Here is a 16,729-nt window from a genome sequence, read left to right as displayed (position 1 = left end):
GGACTTGATGATTTTAAGTCTTTTCCAACCTAGCTGATTCTGATTCCATAAATCATGTCTTAATATTACTGATAACATGTACCTACCTAATAAACCTGGTATGAAATACAGCAGTATTAAATCACATTTTAGACCTAAATTAAGTAATGACCTATGGCTATTTAGCCGGAAGAATGAAGGCTGGCTACTAATCCTAGCACTAAGATAATAATTTTGACTTTGCATTTATTACCTCCCCAAGTGAAGGAGTACAGGAAGTGTTTTGAATAGACTATGACACTTCTATTTTTTAAACTGCAGATCAAGAGATCAAGGCCCAATCTCCAGATTATTTGGATGCCTAAAAATACTCGTTGGTGCTTAACCGGTTTCTCAGAAGCAGTTCAGCATTTCTGTACACTAGCCCCACACATTCAGTGCATTTAGGGAGAACTCTTTGGACTAAACTTCACCATGGTGGTGTAGTATCATCCTAGTACTCTGCAGTTAGGTGTGCTCATCCTCATACTCCCAAACTAACGTAAGTTAGTATCCAAGTTCCTAGGATTCGGAGTTACAGAAATGAGTTTCCAAACAATGGAAGATGCAGTCCCTGAAACAGATATTTATGACTGCTCTGGTTGAGCACTACGAGAATTTGGAAGAACTATAGCTAACTCTCTTTTAAAAAGGAGAAGCACTACACAAAAATTAATGTGTTTACTTTCAGCACCATGTGAGGTAGTTCTTTACAAATTGAGAAACTGAGTATAGGAATGTAGGTAAAATAAGGGAGCACAAAATATAATGCAAAACCAGGAACAAAAGCCAAGCTGCTTCATCAAAGTACTTTTTGATGAAACAGTATTTACCTAAATGTTTGAAACCAGGCTTTGATAACAAACACTGTACTTTATATAAATATATGGAAAGTAACATAACTTGTTAAATAGCCTAGTATATAAAATACCTAGAACTACGTGTATTAGTACAAACGAAGAAGTTTAAATTTTAATGGATGAAAGTATTAGCACCCTACAGTATGTTCATTGCATTTTATTTTCTCCTCAGGAGTATGATTCATGCTAGCTAAGCGAAAGTGGCGTTTCCTCATCTCATTCTGAATTCCACACCTTTCTCTCCCACAAATCATTCCCTTCTACACTTTTTCCACATACTTTATAGCTCAAGATCACAGCTAATATTTGCTCGCTATAACTTTGAAATAATCAGTTTACTCCCACTGTATAAAGAGCTCCCAGCTCACCCACACACAGTTTCACAATGACAAACAGCCATGTTTCAGATTAATCATTTTTCATAAATCCCTTTTAAGATAAGGTCAAAACCAGTACTGCCAGTTCAGATCCAATTTACATGTTGTTTTTCCTCAGGAGTTTATCCAAAACTCTTTGTAATACTGCAAGTGATAAAGTCAGTCAACATTGCCATCCTAACTACAAAGTGTAATACAGCTAGAACCCTAAAGTCAGAACAATAAAAACTAAGGAAGTTCTTGCTGTAAACAGCTGTCTAAGCAAATCAAGATGTTGTGCAAAAAGGGTACTAGTCTTCAAGAAGAGTTTGGGTTTCTGCTTTTAATGCTTGCACTGGTTGAACAATCACTGCAGTCTTCTGTTACTCAGAAAAATTGTATTAATGAAAATAAGCAATATTTTATTTCAATACCAGATTTATGGTTTGTGTGTTACACTGGGGTTGGCTTGACTGATATCAATCAGGTATGTCTGAAACACAAAATAACATAAATTAGACATTCCATGAGACATGTACAATTATTTTCTACCAAGATGTGGATAGTTAAACCCACTTCCACGCCAATTCTTTTACACTTTTTAATGGTGATAGTGACTAGTATTTTAGTAAGAGGGTAAAATTCAATAAAACTTATAAAGACAGCCATACAACTCAAAGATGACATTTGCACAGCTTCCGATTCCACTGTGAAAATATACCCCCTTCAAAATAGAAATAGGCACTTCATCTTTAAAAATGAAGCACACTCTTTTGTTCTTCAGTCATCATCAACAGTTGGCTTGATTGTCACTCCTCTTCTGATTTGACCCCAACCAATCAAACTGTAAAAAGAAAACCAGTTTATATTACTTTCAGTAGTACTCAGAAATACCCTGAATAAATCAACATCCCTCTGTCATTCTTATCCCTTCGGTTCTCACAATTTGATTTTTTTTCCACTTGTCTCCCACCCAAAGCATCCTACAAGACTTAAGACTGGTTACTGGAAACACAGAATAAAAAAGGATGAGGGACAGAGAACTTTTGCATGTTCGTAACCAGCTAAGGATGTACCTTTGAACAATAAACTAAAAATCTGACAGTGTTGTAACATTATGTACTGGTGGATTGCAAATCTGTTCACAGCTTCATCTCTTTTCACCTTTGCCTGAAGTGCTGCATTATGTTCAAACAGAAATGAAAACATTAAAATTCAGATAAGGTGACTGCAAAATTACAGAGCTGTAACTCTCAACGAACATGTAACCTATAAGGGTTAACTCAACTCTTTGGTAAGTTCTACTATTAAAATTAAAATTAAGACCCCTCTATAGACAGCTGTTACCTCACAAAAATATGTCTTTTTAAATAAATTATGTCCATTTCCACAGCCAGCAGGCAGCCCATGTTATTGACACAAATGTCTGTAAAACATTTCCAGTTTCTGGCAAGGAGATATACAGAAACCATATGTGCATCTCAATTTAATTTGCTAAGCAGCAGAGTTGCTCTCTGGACACCAGAAAAGGAAATTAAGTGTGTTAGCCAAACACTTCCCACTTTTTAGGACCATATCCATAGGTTATAACTATTCCACCTTTGAATTTACAGTTCCTTGGAATCACTAGTGTATCCTGTTTACTTGGCCACTTGTTTAATCTCTGTCCCTTTATATATATATATATATATATATGTATTCTCTAATTTGTACCTAATTTTCATCTGTTGCTTTCACACTATCTTCCATCTTTTCAGTACTCCATTGCCTCAGGCTACACAGTACCAATTGTACATTATCTTTATTTCAATTGCATTTTATTATGCCGGTCTTCCAAGTTTGCCTCCTTTCACCATTTCTCAGCCTTCAGTCTCCTTATGTTGTCTCTGTCCTTTCAATACAGCACAGAAGGCAACTTTTTAGTAACACAGTCTTTATAACAGGCTGCCACTACTTGTCCAGCCCATATTCCAGAGACAAGTGAGTTTTTTGGCAAATCTGGTTATGTTTTTCAAGTGGAAAGTAATCTTCAGAAGCAACAAAATCCATAATCAGATTTGCAAAAGCTACCAGTCTATAGCTTAAACAAAAAAAAAAAAAAGCAAGCAAAGTATAATTTCCAATATAAAATGATTTCTCCTTTTCCTTCTGTTTTCCCTGACTTAATTGGGTCTTGTCTATTTTTCTTTTCTCCCATTCAACACATGTTATCTTTTCCCTTGTTTTTGTCAAGGAATAATCTCTTCCCTAATTTGCCAGCTAGCTCTGAGAGCAAGCACTAAGTTCCCATCTATGCTTTCTTGTTGATGTGAAAAAGAAATCTGCATCTCAGATATTTAAAGCTTGTTTTTTTATACAGTGTACACTTCTTGTAAAAATGGCTACGTTCCCTTATACTATACAGGAGCTGTGCAGGGTCAACATATCTAAATACCAATATGTTCTTATGATATTCATGTGGTCTTATGGAACACTTAACAGGTACAGTATGCATAATCATCTAAAAAGAAGTATGGGCCTAAGATTAGAATGAATCATGAACCAATTCTGCTCGTCATTTTCAGCCTCCAGATGTTTCTGTGTTTCTAATGAGAATGGGCCAATCCAGTTGATACTTTTTTTCCTCTCTGCTCATAGTACATAAAATATTTAAACCTTAAAATGTCCCTCTTCTGTTCCCCTGCTACTACTGCAAGATTGTGTTAGAAGTCACATACAGCTGCACAGGTAGACCACCACTGATTTAGGTGTATATAAAGACAGGCTTTGGCTTACCATTACCAGAATTTCCAAACAGCTAGACCAAGATTGCCTACTGTTAGCTCAATTTACAGCCTGGGGAACAAACTACAAACCCCAGCCGTTTCCTTGTCTGCAGGTATCTACCCAATCAATAACGGTGCTTTAAAAAAGGAGGCTAATAATGATATTAAGCATTCCACAATAACTGCATTAATATCTTAGGAGAATCCAGAGAAATTTTTGAAACAGATGTAACACTTACCTATTCTAGAAGAAAATCAGATCCAGGGTTTTTTTTGTTAACAATAATACAACCAGGTGCTTTACCTATTTAGCATCAACTTACCGCCAGTGCTTCTCCACTCTTCGACTCAGGGCGATTTTTTCTCCCACTTCTGTGCATACTGGGTTAGTTAGCATAATCTTCCCCAAATCAGCCTTTACTGCACTAACTCTCCCTCCGGTAGACAAGGATCCTATGTTTACCATTAAAACTTCATTCCTTGATAATTTTTGCACCTGAATGAAGGCAGATATACAAAACTCTGAAACATAAGCTTTAGTATTAAAAAAAAAATACCACAGACAATATTGAGTATCGTCTCTTGCCTACCTGCCACAAAAAAAAAACAGCTGAGAAATGTAACAACTGTAAATATACACACAAACCATGCAGAGTCAGTGGATAAAGTTTACATGTGAAAGGATAAATACAAAAATACATTGTGTATGTAGTACTGTGAGTCCTGGTATGCTACACGTTCTTGGGATTTCTGTACATTTTCTATAAAACATCCTGATGATTGCACATACTACACTAAAGTGGAAACATCTCAGGTATTGCTACAGATTGGAACACGATACCATTCCTTTAAACTACGTGGATATTCTCATTTCCCCTATGCCTACTTCCATCAAAATGATTTCTCAAAAAAGAATTTCACAGGATAAAGAGAGTGCTGAAGCACTTACTCTTGCATGAAATGTTGCATTAAACTGTTTCATTAAAACATTAGAATCTAATCCTAGGTTTTAATGCTAACAAGGAAAACTAAGATATTTTAGTTTTATTTGTGTACAATGGGCCATACATCAAGTTCAGTTTATTTTCAACAATAGCACTTAAAAATACTTAGCTCTAAAAAGTTCTTAACAGAGAGAATCTATGAAAAGCATTAACTAGTAAGTAGACTGTACCTATATAAAACTATTGCACAAACAGGCCGACAACAAAGGAAAACAACCATCAGTATGTTTCAAAGTATACCTAACTTCAGGACATAAATACTTTTTGCTACTTTAAAATACCCTGATATGAATTCCTACTCCTGTGAAAAGCATTCTTCTGTAATACTAACTAAGCAGGTAAGTTTAGTGACAAACATAAAAAAGAGACAAAACTACTGCATAAGACCAAAACAATGTATATACTAATGAAACTTCAAAGAGAAAGCAGGAAAAAAAACCCACACCCAGAAAAAAGGGTACAGACCTTTGCAGCTTTCTTGTCTCCTTCAGTGCGCACACCTAATAGTCGTCTCAGCAAGAAATAGGAAATCTCTAGCTCTGTAAATATTTCTGGCAGCGCTCCAACAGCACCAAGGACCTGACCTACCATTCGGTCAGCCCGACACAGTGTTGGATCAATCTTGGTTCCAACACCTACAACGCAACAAAGAAGGTCACAAGGAGTAACTGAAAGGCAGCTGTCACACTGACTTAGAGAACATGTAAATATGACAGACTGAGAATGTACTGGGAATTCCCTACTACTAGAAACAGCACTTTCAGAATGTCAGCAAGACTATTAGCTCTGTCTAAAGAGATGAAGAAATATTCTACTGTTAAAGCTGCTGTAATTAGCATTGTGAGTTAATCTGTGCTGACCAGTGACATTCAGGAAAATTATTTATTTATTAAATATCTGATTTTCACACTCATGTTTTGTCTCCCTCTATACATATGAACTACCTGAAATTCTTCAGAGCCTTTTTGTTTACTGACTGGGATTTATTGTTAAATGAAACCAAACGTTTTCACTTCATAACCATGAAGAAATAAGACTTCTCACCTATAAGACCTCCTGGAGCAGCATACTGTAGATCATTGTGTTCAGCAAAGAGTGACACAATTTTGGAAAAGATTGGCTTGCACATGAGTTTTCCTTCACTGTCCTTAGACACAATACCAGGCCGGACTTCAATTTCTTGGCCCACCTAATGAGGAAAGTGAAAAAGTGATTAACTGGTGGTTTCACAAGAACATAAAGCTAACTACTAGTCACAGACAAGACCCACTTATCCCAAGATCTACTATTTATACAAGTCCTTGGCTCTGGGCTACTGCAGAAATCCTAAGACTTCTGTTGCACTTGCTTACTGCAAACCAAACAATACTGAAAGCTCAGTATCTCACAGCCAATATAACAATCAATTTTTTTAATATAATTTGTAAAACTCCTTGAACAAAGGATCTTTATCAGCAATAATGCTGATATTGTAATTTTAGATTTTTTTTTCTTTTAAATAACGTGTCATTTAGAAATGTTATAGCATTGAGAAAAAATAAGTTAATTTGATTGGTGTAAGTGATCAGCATTGATGAACCACAGGACAAAGAAAATACAAGTTGCATAAATGTTCCAAGATGTGGTTTGCTTTCCAATCTACCAAAGCAACTTTTAAAGCTTCCATCTGTTGACAATATCCCACAAGTAAAAATTCTAAAATATACAGAATACTTAAATGAGGAAGTGGGGCCTGTGGGAACCCACACATGCTTCCAAGGTTCTTTTAACGTTCTTTTGCTCTCCCTTTCCCCCTATAATTCCGCAAGTAAAAGTGGTAAGACAGAAAAAAATAAATAAAAAAGGCACTCTCAATTTTTGTAAGCAATGAAATCGGTATCATGATTAGCAAAAGACTGCAGTAACAAAATATATTTAAAAAATAAAAAGCAGTGTAAAACAGGAAAGTAAAAATGAGGCACAGACAGAAAGGGTAAGTGCCATCTGACTGTATTCTTTTTTTTTTAATAAAATCAATTATATAGATTCATTTTATACTGAGCATGGAAAGCATCTACTCATTATCAATATAAATCACCAGACACAAAAGCTAAAAGGTTACCTTTAGAACACCCTTTAGAATACTGCCACCAGCTACACCTCCCTTAAGGTCATCAACTTCACAGCCAGGCTTGTTGACATCAAAAGACCTAATCACTGAAAAACACAGACCAGGTTTATACTTGATATCAGGTTCTTAAAGAATGAGTGTCTTTAGCAACTTTGCTTCCCTATTCTAATGAAGGTATCCACATATTTATAAATATTACAAAAATGCAATTCAAGAACACTAAAATACGATGAGTATTTTATTCACAATTTTTAAGTAGACAGTTGACTTTCTTCTCAAAAAAAGCTGCTTATGTAAATATTTTAAATAATTGTTTCTGTATAGCAGAAGGATCTGAAAAAGATAGCTTTGATAAACAGTATTACAAAACCTCTTCAACATTCACAATGTTAAATGTGAATATTGTAACTTTGTTTTAATGTGGTTGATTTTTCTGCATTTTTAGCATGTTTTTTAGGTTTCCCACGTTTCATGTGGAAAAAAAGAAAAAAAAAGCACACAAATTGCTTTATCGTAGTGGAACTGAACTTCATATATGCTGGACAAGAAAAAGACTGACAATTCTGACCAGACACAAAATCTAACCAGGTTACCTGTAAGTTTTTCATGGAAATAATTTAATTTTCAAATTCAACAGTTTTTCAGTACTTTGTTACATCAAATTTAAGTTCATAGCAATGTATGGGAATGTTTTAAGACACAGAAATTTCTCATCCTTACTGCATTTTAGTGCTGTCGTACACAGAAAATACAGAAAACCTAGCAATTACCTCAAATAGATTGAGCTATAGCAGTTGACTATGAACAAACAATACAGCTCTAGGAAAATATACAAGTTTTAAAATAAGAGCACACTAAACACTCCTTTTAAATCTACCTCTTTTTAGTGTATTCAGCTCATGCTATTTTAAGTGTAGATACCTGTAGGAAATGGTTAGCCACAAAAGCCCAGATCTAAGCATCTACATACCAATAAGCCTTGGTTCAGATGTGAAGTCTCGCAGTGGGACTGGGATTTTTTTCACTATATACTCACAGACTACCTCAATGTTGTATTTCAGCTGTGCTGAGATTGGAATTATTGGAGCTCCTTCTGCAACTGTACCTGAATTAAAATAAAGTTCAGTATCAAGCCTTAACATAGTGTTTACAGTAACATGACCAAGTGTTCTGTCATTGATAAAAATACTAATGAATTTCAATGCACACTTCATGTGTGTTTCCCAAAGCAGTAAGTATCAGAGCATTTACCTTTCCCTCCAACATTTTAGTTCAAACTAGCCAGACCTACTTTTGGGGACATTCTGAAACAACCCTTATGTTGCCTTTGGGTAACTATACAGAAGAATTTTACAGCTCCTCTCTAAACATTATGCAAGGTAATCTGCTTTTAAGGAGAATTCACTTCCTACATTGTGATCAAAAATATTATTAAGATAGCTTCATCAGAGAAATCAGATATCTCACTATTTCATACAGCAGTATTTACAGTCAAATTTTATTCTGACAAACCAAAATACCTATCAATTTAATGATACATGTTTTCTAAGTTTTGCAATATAAATATATATTTTAGAAAAATTGTCATTTTGTGGAAGGATGCATTTAGTTAGTTGTCAAGGCTTGTTAAATATTACTAGGTTTAATTCTATCTTTTATTTTTTTGTGGTAACTTAAATTCTCAAACTCCAAATGTACCAATTAAGCCACCCTGACATAGCTGTTATGAACAACTTATGCATGGCAACAATTCTGAACTACGAATAACAAATAAACAAAACAAAAAAAAAACTCCACAAGACCCACTAGTGACTTCTGATGCTGACAATCTAGCTCTGCAGCTTCTCACATAACTCAGCTAAAGCAGATAGGCAGGGAAAACAGTGAAAGCTTCTGGGAAAGATGACACTCAGACCACTAAAGCTGAGCAGAACATGGAATTTTATAGAGTAGGATAACACTGCGTGTGCTGGAGTTACAGAAAGAGATGAAAGACTAATCTTTTGTGATTAAAGGACACATTTATATCTACAAGGTGCCCTAACGAGTGCTGCTTCATTCTCTCTTGTACTGCAATAAAATCACAGTACAACATCTACCAAAGAAACAAGCCAAGAAGAAGCAATACCAAGAAACCACCACAGATTCAGTATAAGCTGCTAGATAAGAGCTATTGCTGTTAGTTTTACATAAAGAGCTCTGACCAACAGCCTTAACACTACTGTATGTAAGCTGTCTGAAAAGGTAAGAAGCACAACTCCAGCGGTCTATTTTTAGATTAACAGACTATGTACATCACCATTATCTAAGGAAAAGAACCTCTTCTACAAACATATAGAAAAGTAGTATGTCCATGTCCCAATACTGAAGAATTTCCACCACTAACTGTATCTCTGCGGTTGAAAACTTACCTTGTACAAATGCAAGAATCTGTTCATACTGTTCTTTAGCCTGGCTTTCCTTCACCAAATCAATCTTATTCTGTAGAATCAAAATGTGTTTCAGTTTCATGATTTCTATAGCAGCTAGATGTTCTGAGGTCTGGGGTTGAGGGCATGACTCATTACCAGCTGAAAGAAGAAAAGTGACTGCAATATAGAAACTATAAAGACAGACAAAACTCCCACAGTTAAGACATCTACTTTCCATTGTATTTTTATAAAAGATGACTCTCTTAGTCACCTCTCAGTAAGCTACACATGAAACACCCAAGTTAATAAGCACCTGCTCTTCCCCAGAACTGTTGGCTGTAGCATCCACACAATATATAACAGAAGAGAGGTTGCTTGAGAGGTTCCCTCATTCTACTTGCTCCCAGTGGAAACAAACATCTAAAATTTCCAAAGATACTGACAGACTTGTGTCTGTTTGACTTATTTCATCCTTTAGGTCTTCAGACATATCTGGTACTGACAGTAGGATAATGGACAGTTTACCTTTTCTTAAAATTCTATGGTATTTTCTTATCACTAAGACCATAAAAATGCCAAGATCCCCAAACTCTGTAATACACGATAAATACAGAGTATGTGAATAGGGTAGCTGTCAGCACAGTCTGGATTTCCACCATCCAAGAAGCCAACTTTGGCCTGATGTGCCGTTATGGCGGTTAATCTTACTTAAAGATTGGTCTAGCACACTTTCTAGATCAAAACAGGCAGAAGGAATGACAGCTCATCACTTGTCTTAGACTATTTAAACTATATTATCTGAAGCTGTTTTCCTTCTTTGTTGACATGTCTTATCTAGGTAAGATAACTACCATTTATCATTGCAGAGTACTAATACATATGTACTATTATAGAACACTTATACTATATCTGTAGATAAGAACACTATGTTCTACAGACATACAAAAATAAGTTTTACACAATTCCTGTTGGTTGCAAATCAGAACAGAAAATGGCTTATCCAAGATAAATCTCCTATACTTCAATTTTGTCCATATTCATCTGGGTTTACTGTCTGTATGGATGGTTGTGGACTCTCCTGAATTACAAAGGCTACATACATATTTAAAGCAAACTGAACCTTCAGAGAAATTCAAAAGGTATCTACAGTTAGTCTATTTCAATAAAATAATATAAAATTTACAGCACTATACAACTAAAACACTTCCTCTTATCTAACTAATCTTCCATCAGCTTGGCCAGGTACCACACTAGTGAGTATGTATAGCAATGTCTTTTAAACCCCAGTTTGCTAGGGCTCATTTTCATAATAGCATCATTTTATTTTCTTAAACACATCTCAAAACCATTCACGTGTTTTAACTGCTCACCCACCCCACTATTAAAACCCATATAATGTTGCATCATGATATTAAAAAAATAGAACTTTGCTTCTGTCTAGAAATTGTTACCTATCAACAGTAAAGCTGCATCCATTACTGCTGCACCGTTCAACATAGTAGCCATCAAAATATCATGGCCAGGACAATCCACAAAAGAGACATGCCTGTTGCAGAAGGAAGTTAAAAAGAAATCCAAAAGACAATTATCAACAATTTATACAGCTGATATATGTAAGCAGCTAGGCAGACACAAAAGCTAAAAGCACCCTTAAAACAGAAAAATAAACATTTCAAAATATGCTGAGAAGCAATACCTTGACAGTATTTTCATAAACATTCAAAAAACTCCACAAAGATTACTGAATGGCTACCGAATAGTTTTTTTGACTTTTAAGATTTGACATACATCCATATTAAATACTGCTTTAATATCTCACAAATTTACTTGTTAATTAGACTAGACTTAAATGCATCAGAACAAAAAGAAACCCAACCAACAAACCCAAAAAAACCCAAACACATCACACAGGATTTCTCTTATCTCTTGAAAAAAAGACAACTCCCATTCTCCTATTTTAGAAAATTATGAGTCTTTAATTACAGTTGTAATTACACTTCACTTCCAAGACTTACCTACAGAAACAATGTTACACCTTTTAGTACAATCTGTATGATTTTATTGTGCAGACCGTAACAGTCAATTAGCTACATCCTTGTGTCCTGGTTTCAGCTGGGACATAATTATCTTTCTTCCTATTAGGTGGTGCAATGCTGTGTTTTGGCTTCAGTCTGAGAACAATGCTGACAACACACAAATGTTTTAGTTGTTGCTCAGTAGTGCTTACCCCAATCAAGGACTTTTCAGTCTCTCAAGCTCTGCCAGTGAGGAGGGACACAGGAAGCCAGGAGAAAGCACAGACTGAACACCTGACCCAAAACTACCCAAAAGGGTATTCCATACCACAGCACTTCATGCCCAGGAAAGAAACTGGGGGCAGTTATCCAAACAGAACAGATCACTGCTTTGATCAGGCTGGGTATCGGTGGGTGGTGAGCAATTGTATTCGGCATCACTTGGGTTTGATGGGGTTTTGGGTTTGAGGGGGGTTTTTTGCTTGTTTGGGTTTTCTGCTTTGTATTCTCTCTCTTTCTCCTCTTGTTATTTCCTTTTTCATCATAATTATTATTAGTAGTAACATATTGTACTTTTCATTATTAAACTCTTCTTATCGTAGCCTACATGTTTAATTTTTGTTTTTCCAGCTTTCCTCTCTGTCCCACTGGGTGGTGGTCACATGGTGAAGAGGTGAGCAAGCAGCTGTGTGGTACTTATTTGCCAGCTGGGGTTAAACCACAACATCTTGCTTGAAACTATTCAGTGAAGAATCCTTGTTTTCTGGTAGCATGCTACCAAAAAAGAAGTTACTAATTTGCTGCTTCTACTACAAGCAAATAAATCCAAAGCTTTTAGCCAAAAATTTAACAATGGCTGCATGACAGCCTTCCAGTATCTGAAGGGGGCCTACAGGGATGCTGGGGAAGGACTATTAATTAGGGACTGCAGTGATAGGACAAGGGGTAACGGGTTGAAACTTAAACAGCAGAGGTTTAGATTGGATATAAGGAAGAAATTCTTTACTGTGCGGGTGGTGAGGTACTGGAATGGGTTGTCCAGGGAGGTTGTGAATGCTCCATCCCTGGCAGTGTTCAAGACCAGGTTGGATGAAGCCTTGGGTGATATGGTTTAGTGTGAGGTGTCCCTGCCCATGGCAGGGGGGGTGGAACTAGATGATCTTAAGGTCCTTCCCAACCCTAACTATTCTATGATTCTATGACTGTCACTCCACAATAGAAGTTATTATTAGTACAAGTGTTCTACCGGGAATCTCAGGAAAGGATGGAAATACTTGATTACAGCACCATGTGTATTTTATATATAAGTATAGGAATCTTGTTATACAACAGTCTTCATGGATACTCTCATTTGAGCAACCACTGTAAAGACCCATGTAACAGCTGTTGTGGTTACTAAATTTGCATACTGACTATGATATGCATTATTAGAAATGAACTAAATAAAGTTAGAGGCCTGATCTCACATTAAGCATCAAGATTTCATATACTCATTAAGAACTTTGATAACCTTTCCGCTTCTAGGAAGAAAAAGTTTAACAAAGGTCAGCCTCCAGGAACATATTTAAAAAGATGCATTCGTGAGGTCCATCAATCTTTGAAATGTACTTATATGAATTGCAGAAAAAATTAACTTCAGTATCCTGCAGATACCAGAGGACAGAAGACACAGCTGTGCTCTACTGTGGACTATGCACTGTAACTAATAAAAAACATGGCAATTCAGGTGATATCTTAGATGAGGGGTGCCCAGCATCTAAGAACATGTGGTCTGCTGTAACAACTCATTCAGCTTTCAGCTCAATCCTGCCTATTTTCAGTTACGCAAAAGGCAGTAAACACAATTTATACCATATGTTTTACAGCAGTTACCTGACTAGTTTAAAGTTCCCTTTGGTGCCAGGAATATCTGTAGGGAACTCATCTGGGGTGCTGCTGCCACAGGATCGGTAACACTCTGGCCGTGAACAGCTTGGGTCATCCAGCTTGTAAATCTGTAAGCAATTGTTAAAAACTGAGAAAAAGTTTATACATAAAGTTTTAGCTATCTGTAAGCTTACAACCATCCTGAAATATATTCGCAATATATTTGCTAGATTTTAGTAATGACTCACCTTTGCATTAGCATATCCCAGCTTGATTGTGATATTTCTTTCCAGTTCATTTTTAAATCTGACAGTATGAACTCCAGATATAGCTTTGACTACTGTCGACTTCCCATGGGCTACATGACCAATTGTACCTATGTAGTAAAAGCAAATGTCTGTCAATAAACTATCATTTACTTTTGAGTAATGTTCCACTACTATCAACACATAATTACCCCAAACTCTCTGTAGCCAGAGCTCCCATCAGAAACATGCATGGGTTTCATAATAATTTTTGTTTAAAGAAACAAAGCCGTCAGTGGACAGGCCTTTGCATTTTCATGAAACTCATTTTAGTGCTTAATTTTAAGGTAAAATAAACTTTGCTTTAGCAACTATTCCCCACTTCAGTCAACACAATTCTTAGAGTAAAATTGATGCTTTTCAAGTTAAAAGGGTTTGAACAAGTTTCTTCCTACATCTTGGTAAAATTTATAATGAATCCACTATATTTATATTAGTCTGATTCAATTAGAATTTCTTAAAAATGTTCTGACATAGATACCATATGCTACTGCATTAGCACCAGAAAGAATCACATTAATGCAACCCTCTTTTTTCAGAAGTTTGCTTTTACCTATATTAATTGTTGCTTGCCTGCTGATGACTTCTGGTGAAAGAGGCGTCAACTTGGTAACATCCTGTGGGAGGGAGATTTTAGAATTTATCCGTCTTGTATCTAAAGGTTTAGAAAGTACTCTATGTATTTTCTTAACAATTATCCAGTAGTTCTATTCAGCAAAATCCATCCAAGCTCATAAAAATAATTCTAAATATGCATTCCAGTCTGTTAAGAATGTGAAATAGGAAAAAAAGATGAACAAAATGCTGACTGTAAATGAGTATGAGTTGCAAATCAAAACACTGACTTTAAGTTGGTATAGGCTGCAAGGTGTAGAAGATGGAAGTAAATAAGAAGCTCTAACACTAAGAAAAAACATCCCAAAAGTTCTGCTGTTCTTAACATCCTGCTGCATGAACCTGCTGGTAGAACCTGGCAAATCAAACACAAATATATTCCGTATAGTTAAAAATACAACTCTAAAAAAGTTAGTTTAGGGCTACTTTCTAAGCTGTTTGTCCAAGTATTCCAATGCTGAAAACCACTTAAATGTTCCTCTGTACTATTTTGGAGCTCTTTGCAGTTAATTTTTATCCTGCACTGAATTCATATGGATGAGCTACTCAGTTCAAGCAAAGATTCACAATGCCAAGAGTCCTCAGTGCTGGACAGGACAGAAATATTTGCAAACATACAAATAACCCCACACAGAATAATTTACATTAATTCATATATTGTTTACAATGTTGCATGCAGATCCTATGCATAACAATCAAATAAACACGTCTGGGTGAAAATGTAAGCTCACTCAGTCTGTTCTCAAGTGTTACATGAATACAATGTTCACATTACAGATAAAAGATTTGTCCATCTAACACAAGAAATTAAATTTGTATTTCTTGTATATTTAACTTAAATGACTACATGCATTGAAACCGGTGCTGGGAACATGACCTGCAGATGGCACAGTCCAGCAGGCTGACAAGCATGTAAGCATGATGCAAAATCCTGTCATCAAGAAAATTGTTCCTGGTGTACACAATTATGCTCGCATGCAGTTTTCTCCTCTCCAGAGATGTAGGGCTAAGTTCAGCCATAAGCTCCAGCCAACTGTACAAATTCAAAGGCCGAGTGAAAAAACATAGAATAGGCCATAAAGGTAATTCCTACTGACCTCCCAACTAGGCCTGTATTCTTTCTTATTGTCAAATGCCATGATCAACAATGAAAAGATGTAAAGAAACATTCTGAAATTACTAACATGCTTCACTAACGAGTACCAACATGTTTAGCTACAACACAAAAAGAATTCTTCTGCTCAAACACCAAGATTATCAAACATTATTACCATAAAGACAAACAAGCTTTTCTAACTCGCTGAATACCAGGGAAGCAGCAAAAGGATTTTCGACTGGATTTTCTACGTATACGTGTAATAAACGAGACAGTCCAGGCAAGACCACCACAGCAAGAGACCTCTGCAACTGATTTTCTTGACAGTCATGATAATTTTCTTGGTAGACCAACCAAGACAAGGCTGAAAACCAATCCACCTAGCCCACTGGGGAAACATAACTCCAGTTTATAGTTCTACTTCGGAGACAGAAGAGCCTCTAATACCTTTCAGTACAGTCACACTCACAAGGAGGAAACTGCACGTCTCCCCTGCTGTGATACTAAAGGCTCACTCGCAAGACCGGCACGCCAACACGTCGAGCTTGGGGCTCACTTCAACAGCAAGCAATGCCTTTTTTCTGCCAACACAAACCCGCTGCGACCAGCCCAACCTGCTGCCAGTGCCGCCACTATGCCCCATGCCTACCTTCGCCTACCTTCACCTACCCTTCCTTCAGCCCCACCGTACTGCGACTCGCCTTCCCTGTCCCGAAGCCCGCCGCTTTCCGCTCCCCTTTAGCCCTCACCAGCCCCAGCGGGGCCCCGAGGCAGGCACGGACCCCTCCGCCTCCCAGCACCCGCACACCCAAAGCGGCCCGCCCTGCCGCCAAGGCCCCACCAACCGCACCCGCCGCTCCCCAGAGCCTGCAGTCCCTTCCCGGTTCCCCGGACGCCCCGCGGCCGGGTCTCACCAACGTGGCGAGGTCCTGCCGGCTAAGGTGCGGCTGCCCCAGAGTCACTCCCGCCTCATCCCCCGCCATCTTGGCACAAAGAGGAAGCTAGGCAGCCTGCGCGGCCGCCTGACCCCCAGCTCAGCGTGGCCCCTCCGCCGGCAGTGCTCAGCGCGGTAGCCGCCCGCCTGGGTGGGCAAACGCCCAGCTTCGAGACCGGCCACGCTGAACAGCCTGGGGCCGTCACCAGCCTCACTGCAAACTGCAGCGGCTCAGGCACGCTGCGGGACAGCCCCAGGAAAGGACCCTCTTCTCCCTCGCGCCGGGTGATGCAACCAAGGCTGCCGCAGGTGCTGCTCCGCGTGCGCCGGCCCTGCTAGGGAAGAGCGCGCGTGCGCAGGGCTGGGGCGGGAAG

General features: G+C 37.7%; 1 protein-coding gene across 1 annotated transcript; it reads right to left on the bottom strand.

Moving 5' to 3' along the window:
* Positions 1-1,562: 1,562 nt before the first annotated feature.
* Positions 1,563-16,612, bottom strand: EIF2S3 (eukaryotic translation initiation factor 2 subunit gamma). The gene is made up of 12 exons (XM_005151487.3): positions 16,336-16,612; positions 14,264-14,327; positions 13,654-13,781; positions 13,412-13,533; positions 10,976-11,070; positions 9,525-9,683; positions 8,084-8,218; positions 7,105-7,199; positions 6,048-6,192; positions 5,469-5,638; positions 4,323-4,495; positions 1,563-2,078 (listed from the first exon to the last, which is right to left on the bottom strand). The coding sequence occupies exons 1-12, from the start codon at positions 16,402-16,404 to the stop codon at positions 2,015-2,017; spliced, it is 1,419 nt and encodes a 472-aa protein (XP_005151544.1). The 5' UTR covers positions 16,405-16,612; the 3' UTR covers positions 1,563-2,014.
* Between the last annotated feature and the right edge of the window lie 117 nt (positions 16,613-16,729).

Source organism: Melopsittacus undulatus, chromosome 2 (genome assembly GCF_012275295.1).
Source record: "Melopsittacus undulatus isolate bMelUnd1 chromosome 2, bMelUnd1.mat.Z, whole genome shotgun sequence".
Classification (NCBI taxonomy): Eukaryota; Metazoa; Chordata; class Aves; order Psittaciformes; family Psittaculidae; genus Melopsittacus; species Melopsittacus undulatus.
This window is presented reverse-complemented; position numbering and strand designations above follow the sequence as displayed.